General features: G+C 32.6%; 1 protein-coding gene across 12 annotated transcripts in view; it reads right to left on the bottom strand.

Moving 5' to 3' along the window:
* The window catches only part of SOX5 (SRY-box transcription factor 5), a 1003105-nt gene that overhangs the window by 709096 nt on the left and 278155 nt on the right, over positions 1-15854 (bottom strand). For 11 of the 12 annotated variants that reach the window (XM_078075751.1, XM_078075750.1, XM_078075752.1 and 8 more), the window contains one exon: positions 15525-15621. In XM_078075751.1, the coding sequence (XP_077931877.1) occupies positions 15525-15607 (83 nt within the window). In that variant the 5' untranslated portion in view covers positions 15608-15621. Of the gene's footprint in view, positions 1-15524; positions 15622-15854 lie in introns of those variants that run through there. The other variant, XM_078075759.1, reaches the window with a different exon arrangement.

Below are 15854 nucleotides of genomic sequence, written 5' to 3' on the forward strand. Positions count from 1 at the left end.
ATCATTGTTGTGCACCTGAAATTAATATAATATTATATGTCAATTATACCTCAATTAAAAAAATAAAAGCATAAATTATACCTCAATTAAAAAAATAAAAGCATACTTAATGCAATGACAATATCTACTCATTATAATACCATGTTTAACAAAGAGAAAGAGAGAAAGAAAGAAAAGAATAGAAAAGAAAAAAGAGCAGTTAGCTGATGGACTCAGCCTGACCAGTTGTGGAGTACATGAACTATAAATGACTATATGGTGAAGTATCATTCAGTCAAATTTACATTACTTAGATCTGCCATGGCTACCAACAATCATGCTCAGGAAATACATTTACCCAGTTTCTATTGGGGAACTTATATTACATTTTATTTTTGGTCTTTTGAATTGTAATATGCCCTACTCTTCCCAAAAAACCCATACCATAACACATACCAGAGAAATAAATCTTTATGAGAGTGGACAAAACATGATAAATATTGACATTTCCCCTATAGGGAAAAAATCAATGCCATCTTACTATTTATCAAATTAGACAAGATTATGCATAATTTCCTTAGGTTGAATTTAATAATCTGAAATGTACAGATTGGCATATCACTACTGCCTTAATATTTCTGAGCCAAATAGAGCTACACAGTTTTTCCTCTGCACCGTTGAGCATGCTATCTCAATTCTCTCCTCATTTCCACCATTCAAGACCCAACTCAGATATCGTGGTCTTAGCTATGCCTTTCTGGATTCCCACTTCTTCTCCACAGCCTTCATCCCTTGCCCATGAAACCTCTTACTTCTCTGATACATTAAATACAACAGAGAACATCAGTTAAAAGTCAGTTATGCAATGCACAGGTATCATCCGATGAAAATGGACCAACTACTCAGGGGCAGCATAACTGGTAAGAGGAGTCAGGAATCTTTCCCAAGTAGTTTCATAGAGTGGGTATGGTAGGTTGCAATGAAAGATTTCCACAGCACAATTCTTGGTAGTCATAATGCATTTTATGGGGCTCTTTCTTTCAGCAACATTCAGTCTGAGCCTATGACACCATACTAAAGCAGATATCATAAAGGCCACTTACTTGGGATTATTAGAAGGGATTCAGGCACACACCTCAGCATCTCTTGCTTCATTCAGAGACAGATTTCAGAGCATCTCAATATATCTGCATATCCCTCAAACCATGTTCCCTAAGTATTGTTTGTTGCCATTGGGTTTCTCTTAGATGCTGTGGGACAACAAATTTGAAATTGTTGTCTCTGAAAGAAGTGGAATTCAGATACTCTGCATGGCCAAAGACTAATCAAATGCCTATGATTAAATTAGTTTTAAGATGACCCCCATCTTGAGAAAACTAGCATGCCTAGCAAAGACCACATCTGGATGCGAAGTACTCAGAAGTGAGCTATTAACCTCTGCATCCTGCCTTTCAACAGAGGACTGACATACTCTTGCCATCCTCATCCCCAGGACTTTCTATCACTTTTGAGGCCTAGGATCTCATTTTACTTAGAGTTGTGTCCTCTGCAGCAACCAGAAACATGCTTGGCATATTATGGTATAACTGTCACATGGAGATACCTCCTGCCTCCTGCTTTTCCATCCAACTCATTACACAACTTCTGACAAAGTACTGGGATGGATAAATAGTAGGCACACCCAAGATGGGTTCACCATCAACAAATTGGACATGTATCCCATGCTGCCTCCAAATTGTCTCATAAAGAAGTTACTAAAAAGAAGATGAACCAATATAGAATGTGTTGAACTTTATTTCTGTCCATTTTGAGTAATTTTGTTCAAGGAGAATTGAAAACAGATGGTTAAAATCAAGAAAATAGACTAAAACCCTAGTTAATGAACGTCTTGGAGATGGCTGTGCATGTATTTAGTATATGTTTAACTAAGATAAGCTTGCTAAGCAATATTTATATGTGTAGCATTTCTACTTTCTCAGAGCTACTGTTTCAAACTAGTGCATCCTCAAAGAAATTTTAAATCAGATTCCACCTCTGGTCACATTCCTGCACACTTGTACTTTCTAGTAGTTATGCAGCCTTAATCCTCTTGAAATTTTAGATCATAATTCCAAGAGTTATTAGGTTGGAAAACAGCTTCTGGGCAAGTGATGTTATTCAAAAAACTTTTTATACCAGAAATAATAGTTGGATTATTTCTGCCTCACAGATAGTCTCGAGGTCTGACTTTTAATATAATTCTGACATGAGTGTTCCTTCCTTTTAAATAACAATACTTTCAAAACAAAAGGGAAAGATGGGGGAATAAATAAAGAAAATACAATGGTTTGTTGAAAAATACAAAGGTTAAAATTAACTTTGACCTTCCTTTTCTATTCAGTTTACCCTATTCTTCTGTATTCCAGTGACATTAAGTAAATACTTTAATATTTGCTATTTAAGGGCATATCAACATCTTGAGCTCTATTAAGTCTCTATAAGCGTTATTTCCTTTTTAAAATTGCTAGTCATAATGTATATATTTTCTTTTAAAAAACATATTATTTACTTTTGAAAAGTTATTCCATTCCAAAAATTAAAGTATTTGTTTATGCTCTGTATCAGTACAGATAAAGTTTAAAAATAGAAAAAGTGGTCATGCATCGAAGTTCACTTATTTAAGTATCCATCTGAGGTGTGCTGGTAATGGAAGAACACAGAATTCATTTTATAAAACAGTTTCTTTCAATGAAAAAAGACAAGTTCATTTGAATAATAGATAAAATATATTTTACTTTATTTTAATAAATTGCTTCATTATGGATTTAATAATCACTTTTTTATTAAGGTTTGCAGTTATAAAAGTGAGAATAAAGGGGGACATGCAGGGGGACTTTAACAAATTCAACTGTGAGACACATCTCTAAATGTATGGACATGAATTATGCTTACAACAATGAGGTAACCGTTTCATTTAAAAAAAGTGACTATAGAAACACTAGAATGGTACTGGAAGATTTAAATTATGGTTTTCAAAATGTAGATATCTTAATAAGGAATAATACATATTGTCCATTATATAAGATCTAAAATTTTTCAAAGGATTCTAAAAATCTTATTTCCGAGGTATTATTCTCAGTGATAGTGGGACCAAGTGGAATTCACATAAAGGCAAAAGTTGGCACAACATGAGGAACTACCCAATGGCCTGAGACAGATCAAATCTGAAGCAGTGTGATCCAACCCTACCATTGGGATTTTATGAGTAAACACTGGATAAACTTGTTGGCAGTGTTATGGCATTTTATCCTAGCCATGTAGACCATAGTTTAATGTATTACAAATTCTGAAAAACATTTTGTTCCTCTTGATTTTTTCCTAATCCAAAAATCAGAACAAAGAATTTAGACATGTTTATGTAGCAATCTATATATATAGAAAATGCTCTCATTTGAAAAACTATGTATAAAGTACTAAAGCAATCTCTATCAAAATTCCAACGGCATTTCTCACAGAAATAGAAAAACAATCCTAAAATTGGTATGGAATCACAGAACAACCTGAATAGTCAATGCAATACTGAGAACAAAGAATAAAGCTGGAGACATCACACTTCCTGATTCCAAACTATACTACGCAGCTACGGTAATCAAAACAGTGTGGTACTGGCATAAAAATAGACACAAAAGATCAATGGAACTGAATTGAGATCCCATAAATAAACCCCTGTATGTAGGGACAACTAATATTTGACAAGGGAGTCAAAGATACTCAATGGGGAAAGGATCATCTCTTCAATAAATGAAGCCTGGAAAGCTGGATAACCATAAGCAGAAGAATGAAATTGGACCCCTATCTTACACCATTCACAAAAATTAACATAAAATACATGAATACTTGAACATGAGACCTGAAACTGTAATACTCCAAGAGGAAAACATAAGGGGAAAGCTCCTTGATATATGAATTATGACATTGATACTTATAGTTAAAAAATATGTATTTTTCCTTAAAATAAAAGCAATATATTCATTAAAGAAAGGCAACTATCACATGCAATCAAAAAGGTGAAATTTTTAAAAAATCAGCCATAGTCCTTTAATCCAGGCATAGCCTTTCAGCATTTTGCATATGTTCTTCTAGAATTTTTGTTCTGTGCATGCTACACACCTCTGTGTGTGTGTGCATGCACCCACATATCCAATCAATAAATATTTCTTTTTTAAAAAAGATTTTATTTATCTACCTGACAGAGAGATAGAGAGAGAGCACAAGTAGGCAGAGAGGCAGGCAGAGGGGAAGGGAGAAGCAGGCTCCCCACTGAGCAGGGAGCCTGACGCGGAGCTCGATCCCAGGACCCTGGGATCATGACCTGAGCCGAAGGCAGCTGCTTAACTGACTGAGCCTCCCAGGCACCCCTGAATATTTCTTAAATGTTTACTATTACCAGGTTCTGATTTCCCATGTCATTACGTCATTTTTAAATGAAATTAATATTCCATCACATAGAAACACCACAATTTTTTGAACATAGAGCCCATTTTTTAAATATCAATTGTTTTCAATTTCATGTTACTATAAACACCATATATGAAACATTAGCTAACTTCCTAGAAGCACAAGCATCAACATTAACAGATTTTCTCTTTCTTTTTCGTTCTTTTTTAAGTAGGCTCCAACATGGGGCTTGAACTCATGACACTGAGATCAAGACCTGAGCTGAGATCAAGAGTCCGATGCTTAACTGACTGAGCCACCCAGGTGCCCCAACATTAACAGATTTTAATGTGTACTATGAAATGAATCTTTGGTGCAGGGATACAATTGGTAACACAAGCCTCAGTCAAGGACAGGCCTAATCTCACTGCAATATCTTCATTGGTTATTGTGTCATTTTTTATCTTTTCTAATTTGCTAAATGAAGTAAAATCTCACAATTGATTTGCATTCCTGGAATTATAAAAATCAAACATTTGATATGTTTGACCCCCAATATTAATTGAATATTCAAGTTATTTTTTCTACTTTTCTATTAATTTGTTAGCAGTTTAAAATATATTTTATTTACATATATTGAATATATAAAATTGCCAATAGTCAGTTTTAATGAAAATGGTACTTTATATCATTAAACCTAGTATACTGCAAACATATTTCTCAGTTTCTCATTTGTTTGTCAGTCTTACCATTGAAGATGCAAAAAGCTTTTATGTTTATGTATCAAACCTAACCACATTTTTCCTTTGTGATTTCTGCCTTTGGTATAATGCTTAAAAACAACTTCTAACCCTCCCCCCACTTACATAAATATTCACCAGCACTATCTCTTAATACTCTTATAGTGTCTTTTATTAAAAATGTAAATCTATAATCCTTCTAGAATTTATATTAGCAATGGCATAGGAACTGACTTTAACTTTTTTCTAAATAGTTAGAAAATTGTCCTTAAACCATGCCTAAAATGACACTTGTATCAAAAAGCTTTAAGAGGGAAATTTCATAATTACAGGTTAAACATCATGTTTGTATTATGTTATATTATGTCATGTCACATCATATTATATTTTAAAACACCAGTTATTCACTATAAAATGTTTAATTCTCTAACGGATGTCTAGATACATACATCATCTAGGAAAATAACATCATGGTTCATAATTACTTTAAAAATTAGGAAATATTTATTACATTTTATAATGAATCTCAGCAGTTCAACTTCACTAATTTATGCAAAATGTATTTTCATTTACAGAATGTGACTGTGGGCAAGACTTCTTCCATTGAGAAGATGTATAACCTAATTATGAAAAAGTTCTATGGAGACAGTTTGGGTTCAAGGTTTTTTCTCAGATTAAATTATTATTGTTAGAACTGCTTTGTTGCTTAGTGTTCTAAAGAAAGACACAAAAATAAGCAATTGCTTGCTCACATACATCATTTTAAAAATTTTTGGTCAACAGCTCATGCATTATTGTATCTGGAAGGAAAAATTCTCTTAATTACGAACAATTGCTGAATAAGAGAACAATGCTTGGTTGTTATTAAATTATTAAGACATATTATGATCTGACTTTAAAAAGTAATATAGTCTAATTTTCCTATAACTTTTGAATGATTCTCATTCATCATTCCTTATCAATCAAGAAATGGAAAGCTATAGCCAAAGAAATTATACATAGACCATTATTTTCTGCTAGTGTTTTAGGGCTGTTTCAAGTACATCAGCATGAGCTACTCAAACAGCAATATCTTGTTCCAAGACCAGTACAGTGGAGCATCTCTATGTGACTGCATTATGTTACTTAAATTGATGTACATTTTGAAATGAACTCTGCAATTCAAATTGTGCTAATAAAATTCCTCCAGTGCATATATACGTACATTTGAAACACCCAGAAAATAAGCTTAATAATGTTATGCAAAGCTATTCAGATGGATATTAGATATTTGTAGGTAGAACATGCAGATGATCAAGTATAATCAGGCATTTAAACAAATAATTTTGAGTTAAGGAAAAAATTATAAAAGTACAGTGCCATTAGATTTAAACAGGCTGTTTGTTAGCATGCTTTTCATGGTGTTTTTACTTATGACATTTCATTAACTTTAGAAAGCTAAGCTGAAAGTTTATCAAAATGGAGACATTCAAGAGATCGAGGTGCAACAATGAAATATGATCTACAATGATGTGTAAAGTGTTGTGAAAAAGAGTAAGATATAGAAACATGATGCTGTTCAGGAAATACGTGATCACATAATGAGTTATTAATTAATAAACAAGGGATTCAAATCAAAGACCAGCATTGAATCAGTTCTACCATATGGTACTATAGAACTGTGGATGAGGTTATAGAGCATGGACAGTTAGTTGTGCAAGTAAGTAGTATCATAAGCCCTGTATTTATATAACTGTAAAAATCAATCAGTGCCTTCTTCTTTTTTAAAAAATAATAACCAATGAAAAAAATAATAATAATAACCAATGTTTTGATTTCAGAGGGTCATTGGATTTTCCTACGACCTTTCAGTCTTCTTAATTACTATGTGTTCAGAGTGATGCACATTTTTATCCACAGGTGGCAGACCTTATCAAAATCAACTTCAATCACATGCAGTATTTTGTTTTGGTGGTGTTTTTTGTTGTTGTTGTTGTTGTTGTTTTTCCCCTTAAACTGCCACCTACATTAAAATGTAAGAGTGTGCTGCTCAGAGTTCTCATTAATGTTGTACAATTTAGATGATAGATTTGTCAACAAAGTGGCTCATTCTCAAAGGCCAGTGAACCCTGTCGGGATAAATGCCTTAAAAATTGTATATTGCAGAGTAATCTTTAATTATAAAGAACTTACTTGACAATTTGCAATATATTGGGATTATTTTCCTTTTTCAAGCAATAAAGAGTTTTACTGTCTAGATTAGGGTGACCGAGGGAAAAAAGTGATTGGATTTGATAAATAGTTAAAGCAAAGAGCTTGCTTATTTGCAAGTAAAAGAGAAAGGTGACCAAAAGGCATGTACAAATAGCATTAGGATCACAAATTATTAACTAGCTAAATGGTTAAAGCAAATAACTATAAATGCAGTGACATTTTAAAATAATGTTAATACAGCAGGAGATAAGCAAAGCAAAAATAACTGCCATCAATGGTACAACCAACCACTATCCTCAATTTACCTCTAAAAAATCTGGGATTCACAACACCTATATAAGGTGCTTATTTTTGTTGCATTATTTTTGGTCAATGGCATATAAAATCTGATATTCAATGAAGCCTTTTTGTGGGTATTTTTGATATGTGCAAAAGGGTATTTTGACATTACAATGTATTTTAAAGTGTATATAAATAAAATAACCATAATTTTATAGTTTGAAAACATTTTGCTTCATTTCAATCTGATGGCAATGTCTTAATCCTTCATTACATTTCTTAGAACAAGTAATAGAAAGAATAAATGCTTATTTTACTATCCTATTATTCTTCATTTCCATTTCTTTACAAGCATCTTAAATGGTTTTACCTAATTTCAAAGATGTATCAGCTTAATCTATACTATTTGCAACCATATTTTTCCCTCCTAAAATATAATACACACCACTAAAGAAATAAGTAAAAACTATCATAACTCTTTGCTGTATTATTTTAATGCTTAATTATTATGATTAAATGTATACAATATTTACAGTTTAGCAAATAGTAAGAAAGCACATACCTACATAACCATCACCTAGGACATTACTGGCACTCTCCCTTTGATCCAAAGTTCCCCCTCACCTAAATACTTCCTCCCTCAGCTCAGCTTCTTTCCTTATTCTTAGAAGTTAGGACTCCCTGACTCTTGTAGTAGTATTCCTTTGCTTTTCAATATTTCAGTATTTCTTTGCTTTTCAACATCTCATTGACTATTCTATAAATTTCCACCTTGATGATAATTATTTCCAATTTTTGGCAAATACAAATATTTCTCATGTGAACATTCTTATACATATTTCCTGATACACATATGTACATATTTCTCTGGGATATATATCTAAGATTGCTATGCTTGAGCAGGGGATATAAATTTCACCTTTATTAGGTATTATACCCAAAACTGGTTGCTCCAATTGATAGCCCAACCAGCACTGTATAAATGGCTATTACTCTGCATCCTTGCCAATGCTTTGACCTGCTAGCTATTTTAGTTTTCCCCATTCTGAAGCACATATAGTGGGATCTCATTATAAGTTTAATTTGTATTTCCATGAATACTACTGATATTAAGCTCTTTTAAATATGTTTGGACATTTGGACATACTACTGGCCATTTGGATTTCTTCTTTTGCCCATTTTCTTATTAGATTGTATGAATTGTTACACTGATTTATAGTTTTTAAAAATCTATTCTGGATACAATCTTTGTCAATGATGTCCTGCAAATTTATTCTACCACTACATGTCCTGTCTTTTCTCTCTTTTTATGGTGCTTTCTGATAAACAATAAAATAATGTAGCCTCTAATGTAAAAGATGAACTCTGGACAATAATGATGTGTCAATTATAAATTGTAAAAAAAAATAAAAGTACCATTCTGGTAGGATATGTTAATAAAGGAGGCTATGAATGTGTTGGGGGCGGGTACCAGGAGGTATATGAAAAATCTCTGTTCTCTCTGCTCATACTTCTCTGAACCTAAAAGTGCTCTGTAAAAAAAAGTCTATTTAAAAATAATGTAGGATGTGTGCTTTCTTCATTTAAGAGATCCTTCTCTACTCCAAAGTCATTAAGTTATTTTCTTAGATTCTCTTAGATTCTTTTTGCCTCTTACACTTAGATTGTGACCAACTGAAATTGATTTTTGTGTATGGTGTGAGGTAAATTTTGTTTTTTTCCATAGATAATCAATTTTCCTAGTACCAACTATTAAAAAGTCTGTTATTTTTCTATTGCTTTACAGTACCACCTTTATTGTAAATAAAGTGCCCATATATGCAAGAGTCTGTTTCTGAGTTCTCTAGTCTCGCTTATTTGCTTACTTGTCTACCCTTACCACATTACCACGTTTTTTCAATTAACAGTTTTATAATGTCAGCAAGGCAAATACTCCTACCCATTCCTTCTTTTCCAAGAGTGTCTTGACTATTCTTTGTCTTGTTCACTAGAATCAACTTGACACATTGCCCCCCACCACACACACACACACACACACACAACACTTAAAAAACTATCCAAATAAATAACAAAGAAACAAAGATAAAACAACCAGTTGACATTTTCTTTGTGATTACACTGTATTTATAAATCAATTTGGCAGTAAGGGGCATCTCTACAATATTGGATCTTTTAGACCATGAACATCATTTATTTCGGCCTTGAAAATATTTCTTAAAGTTTCACAATTTTCCCCATAGAGATACTACATATCTCTTATTATTAAACATGAGGTAAGGGTACCTGGGTGGCTCAGTTGGTTAAGCTCAAGTCATGATCCCAGGGTCCTGAGATCAAGCCCACTGTGGGGATCCCTGCTTAGCAGGGAGCCTGCTTCTCCCTCTACCCCTCCCTGCCCCCTCCCCTGCTTGGGTGAGCTCTCTCTCTCTATCTCTAAAATAAATAAAATCTTAAAAAAGAAAAAAACCCACGAGGTAAAAAGTGATGCTGATATATAGAAATACAGTTGATTTCTTATATTGTATGCATCAAACTTGCTAAACACTCTTTTTAATTCATTTTATCTGCCAATATGACAGTTGGTTGTTTCTTTTCCAATAATAACTCTATTTCTTTATCTTGCCTTACTACATTGGCTAGCATCTCCAGAAAAAATGCTAAATAGCAGGAGTGATAGAAAATATCCTTGTCTTGTTCTTGATCACAAAAGGAAAGTTTCCAACTTTTACTATTATAATTTATATTTGCTATAGGTATTTTATATCACATTAAGGAAATGTTTTCCTATTTTTAGTTTTCTAAAACTTTTTAAAAATCAGAAATAGATGTTGAATGCTATTAAATGCTTTTTCTGTATTAACTGAAATGATCATATGATACTTTAATCTGTATTATATAGATTGATTTTTTTACATGTTAGCAAACCTAGAATTTCTGTAATAAACCAACTTGGTCATGATTAATGATCCTTTTTATATATTGCTGAATTTGATTTGGTAATATTTGGTTGATGGTTTTTCCATTTATATTCATGAGAGGAATTTACCTGTGAATGTACTTTTTCATATCATACTTGTCAAGTTTGGTATCAAGGTTATATGATCTTTATATATAAAGTAAGTTTAGGATTATCACATCTTCTACTTTTTGAAAAAGACTTATGTAAAATTAGATTTATTTCTTCCTTGAATTTATCTGTGAAGCCACCTGGGTCTGGAATTTTCTTTATAGGAGGATTTTTTTAAATTACTGAATTAAATTGCTTTAATGGTTACAGAACTATTCAGGTTCTCCCTTTCTTCTTGAGTAAATTTTGCTACATTGTATTTTTCTAGGAATTTGACAATTCATCCAATTCTTCATATTTACCAGTGTGAAGTTGGTAACATGAAGTTCATAATATTCATTACTGTCTGTTTAATCTTTACGCAACTGTTATGATGTAGCCTTTGTCATTCTTGATGTTGGTTACTTGCCCTTTATCACTTGCTCTCTTGTTTGGTCTCATCAGAGGACTGGAAAATTTATTCATCTTTTGCAATAATCAATTTTTGGCTTTCTTGGTCCTCTCCATGTGACTATCTCCCACTTTGCTAATTATGTTCTTGCTTTAATTGACTTCTTGATTTTATTACTCTGCGTTTATTTTGCTTTTGTTTTTGCTTTTTTGAAATGTCTCCTTATTTTCACTCTTTCTTTTTCCTAGTACATTTATTTAAGATGTAATTTTCCCAGGAAGTACTTGTTAAAGGCATTCTATAATTGTTACATGTAAAATAATTCAATTTGGTTAGTTTAAAATATTTAAAATTACTATTGTGATTTCTTTGGAATCTTGAAACTTATTTCTAGCTATATATATTTTTTTATTTGCAACTTGATTTCTAGTGAAACTGGTATGATTCCAGTTCTTTGAAAATGGTTGAGACCTATTTTATGACTCAACATACAGTCAATTTTTGTAATTTTTCCATGTTTTCTTCAAAATAATGTGAGTTTTGTAGTTGTATGCAAGGCTCTGTATATGCCTATCAGATCAAGTTTCTTAATCTTGTCTTTCAACTCTATATCCTTACTGATTTTTTCTGTCTACTTTATTCCATCAATTACTAAAAGAAGTGGGTTAAAATGTTATTCTGGGTTTGCTTATTTATCTTTGCTGTTTTGGCAATTTGTACTTAATATATTTTGAGATTATGTTATTATGGGCATTTAGATTTCAAATTATTTATCTTCCTATTGAATTGAAACTTCAGTTATTTACAAAGTGACTCTATTTCTAGTAATTGTTTGGGCTTTAAAGTCTATTTTGTTTAATCAGTATAGTTACACCAGTGTCCATGTGATAAATATTTGCACGGTATAGTGTCTTCTATTATTATTTACATTTTACACATGAGGAATCAGTGGTTAAGGAACATACCCAACAGTAGACAGCCATAAGTGGTACCATCAGGAACTGAACTCAAACAATGTGTCTCCAAAGTCTAAGCCTCTCAACATTATAGTTCTCTTATAAATTCCAAAGAGTAAAGTCAGCTTAGGTTCAGGGGGGATATGCTCTCACTCCAATTTCTGCAAAGAATTTCTGATGAATTGCTCTCTAATTTGATGTTTCACTTAGCTTTGAGTTAAATTTTCATTTCTTTAATATTCTCTTAACATTATACTTTTTAAAATTCTTTACCATACACAAAAAAAGAAATATTCTTAATCCAGAACTGCAATACTCAACTTCTTTCACTCACACACAAGAGACAGAAATCTTTAAAATTTTGCTCTTTGCCTTTGAAATAGGCATGATTACCAACAACTTTCCCATGCCAGTGCTTGTCCCATGCCATTGAACTGCAACACGGTATTTCAGTCTGCCCTAACCTAAAAGAGGCAGGGGGCTGCAATGTGATTAAGATTTCTGAGCAACTGTATGGCTCTACTGAGAAGGAAAGCTTATTGCAACCTGACTTCAGGAAAAAGTCAAAAAGGATGGGTGCTAAGCTGATTCATTTCTTCTTGAGTAGACATATTTAGTATTTTTAATAGGAACACTAAGCAACTTAGGTAAACCTTTTGGATTCCATACTTCTTATATTTTCAAATTTTAGTATGAAATCATACTTGTTATTTAAAATATTGTGTAGGTTGCCTGGATGGCTCATCTGCCTTTGGTCATGATCCTGGGGTCCTGGGATCGAGTCCCACAGGGGGCTCCCTGCTCAATGGGGAGTCTGCTTCTCCCTCTACCCCTCCTCCCTGCTTGTGATCTTTCTCTCTCACTCTCTCTCTCTGAAATAAATAAATAAAATCTTTAGAAAAATAAATAAAAATAAATAAATAAATGTGTAAACTAGGAAGAAAATTAAAACTGCTCATAATTCCATGATCTAGAGCTAATATTTGATGTATTAACTTTCAGGTATTTTTCCTGTTAATTTGTATGTATTTGTAATATATATTTATAAGTGAGTGTATATTTGTGTGTGCATGTACGTGTGTACACACACAAATTTAGAAATACAATGTATCTTTAGTGTGGATTCTGTCTTGTTTAATATTACATCATGCATAATTTCATGTGAGTTTAAAAATTCTTCTTTTTTTTTAAAGATTTTATTTATTTATTTGAGAGAGAGAATGAGAGCGAGCACATGAGAGAGGGGAGGGTCAGAGGGAGAAGCAGACTCCCTGCCGAGCAGGGAGCCCGATGCGGGACTCGATCCAGGGACTCCAGGATCATGACCTGAGCCGAAGGCAGTCGCTTAACCAACTGAGCCACCCAGGTGCCCTAAAAATTCTTTAAAAATATTTTGACTGAATAATACAAATGTACTCAAATTTATCCAACTACTGCTCCATTGCTGGACAGTTTAGTCAATCTCAAACTCTTCTCATTATAAATATATGAAAACGAACAAATATATTTATATCAATTTTGTCTCTTTCTTTAATTATTTCATTAAGTTAGATTCCTGGAAGTGAAACTGTCAAATACTGCTAATTGGGCCCTAATATCCAGTCTCTTATTATTCCACTATAATAACTACCCCAGATTCATCTCCCAGAATAAAAACTACATTTTCTAGCCTTTTAAAGTATGGCATTGCTGTATGACTATGTTCTAGCCAATGGAATGTAAATGGAAGGGGTGTGAACACCTTTCAGAAGATTTCCTTAAAGGGCGGGAGCATGATCTTCTCCTAGTAATATTTCCTTCCTGTTGCTAGCACATGGACATGATGACTGGAATACCAATTCTGGATATTCTAAAAGACTAGGTAAAAGCCACGTGTTCAGAGTAACAGAGCAAGAGACGAAGGATCTGGGTCCCTGATGACTATGGAACCACCCAACCAGCAATAAACTGCTTACACAGACTTCACAAAGAGAAAATGTAAATTTCCATCTTTTTAAAAACTATTTTGGATTACTTGTAACCAAATGTTTTCCAAACTAGTGAAGTGGAAATGTTGCATAGAATGCTTTGGAAACATTTAAGGCTCATACCAGAGATGGCCAAATCACTTCCTGGAAAGTTGAACAAATAATAACCCTTTTCCAACAGTATTGAAAGCACCCATCTCCCCACATTCTTGTTACAACATTGTCATTCCACACTGCTTTTTACTGGTTAGATAGTAATGTAGCCTCGCATTTCTTTTATTAGCGTATTGTATTAGAATTGCATTCTTCATTAATTATTTGTTCTTACATTTTATCTTTTTAAATTAAGATGTCATTGCCTTATTATAATAACGCCTCTTTACAGGTGACATTGGCAATATTTATTAGAAGTAGCCCCAGATTTACATTTGCCTTCTAATTGTATTGATATTGGTGTTTTCACTGGCAAAACTACAGAAGTTTCATATTTGCAATCATCCATTTGTGACTTATTCCGCTTCTGTTAACATAAAAATCCATTACTCACAATGCTTTCTTCCATATTTTATCATGTCATTTGTCTGTGATATATGAAGTCTTATTTATAAATAATTTAAGGATATAATTTAGGTTTTAACAATTTTTAAAGAAGATAACAACTACGATTGATTCTAAAGGTTTTCACAAAGAAACTTGCATCTTGAAGTTCTAAAAACGTAAGTCATAAGACCTTAAGAGTGGATTAGTGAATAAATAAGTTGTAGCTCACTATTCAAAAAAGGCCATTTTTCCATAATTCTTTTTAGTAATAAACAGAAAGAATTCCTTTTCCATCCTACTAGTGACAAACTTCTAAACAAAGGATCCCTTACCTCCGACCTTTTCTGCTGTCGCCCACATGATAGTCAGTCAACCACCGGAATATAAGAGTCTAGGTCTGTGGTCAAACTTTCAGTTCCTGTTCCCAAAGTATAACTTTTTTGAAAAGACAAACAAGCATTTCATAAATGCACTCACAGACAGATGTCCACTAAATACTTCTGCTAAGCAAATTGGAAAATATCTGTTTGGCCTGAGCAACACTGCATTTTTGTATGTGTTTACAAAAACATACTTAATAGCCTATGGAAGTTTTGGTAAAATGTGTGACCTACCTATTGTGACCTAAAATAGTTCTTTTGCAACAACAACAAAAAAGCAGGAACAAATGTTTTAAAAAACATTTTTCAATGGAGAAAAAAAGCTTTTGCAACCTCAAGAAAAGTGTATCTCATTAAGAAAATGAAAATAAAAGAAATGTTGCTATCATCTTCCAGTTTAGAGACACTACCTTCGTAATGAGTTTCCAAATTATAATTACAAATCCAGTTGTCATCTGAATATAAAAGACTATAAACTATAGTTTAATATGCATATGTCATATATTTTACTTATAAATTAAAAATAAGAGAAGGCATATAAACTTTCATTTTTGTAAAGCAGCAAATATAGTAATAGATTTTTTAAAGGTGCGTATTATGTATTTTATGAATATACCTTTTTCCTACCCAGTGCAGTGCCAAAATTCTCTGTTCAGCTTTCAGAATCTTGTAAACAGATTCACACAGGAATTGTGTCATCAGCAAGAGGAATGCTAGAAAAAATAAAAGCAGACCATTAACAGTGCATTGTCCCATTTTAGTAAATGTATCAACACAGAACTTTTGGAAGCAGGAGATTTCCAAAGTTTTTTTCCAAGGTTTTCAAAATAAATTTCTATATGTAAATTTACATAAATGTATATAAAATATATATAAATATAATAAAGTTATTGTTTATGGGAACAGAGGCATTAATTGGACACTTTAATGCTACCAGAACTAATCT

The sequence above is a fragment of the Halichoerus grypus genome, chromosome 6 (assembly GCF_964656455.1).
Source record: "Halichoerus grypus chromosome 6, mHalGry1.hap1.1, whole genome shotgun sequence".
Lineage (NCBI taxonomy): Eukaryota > Metazoa > Chordata > Mammalia > Carnivora > Phocidae > Halichoerus > Halichoerus grypus.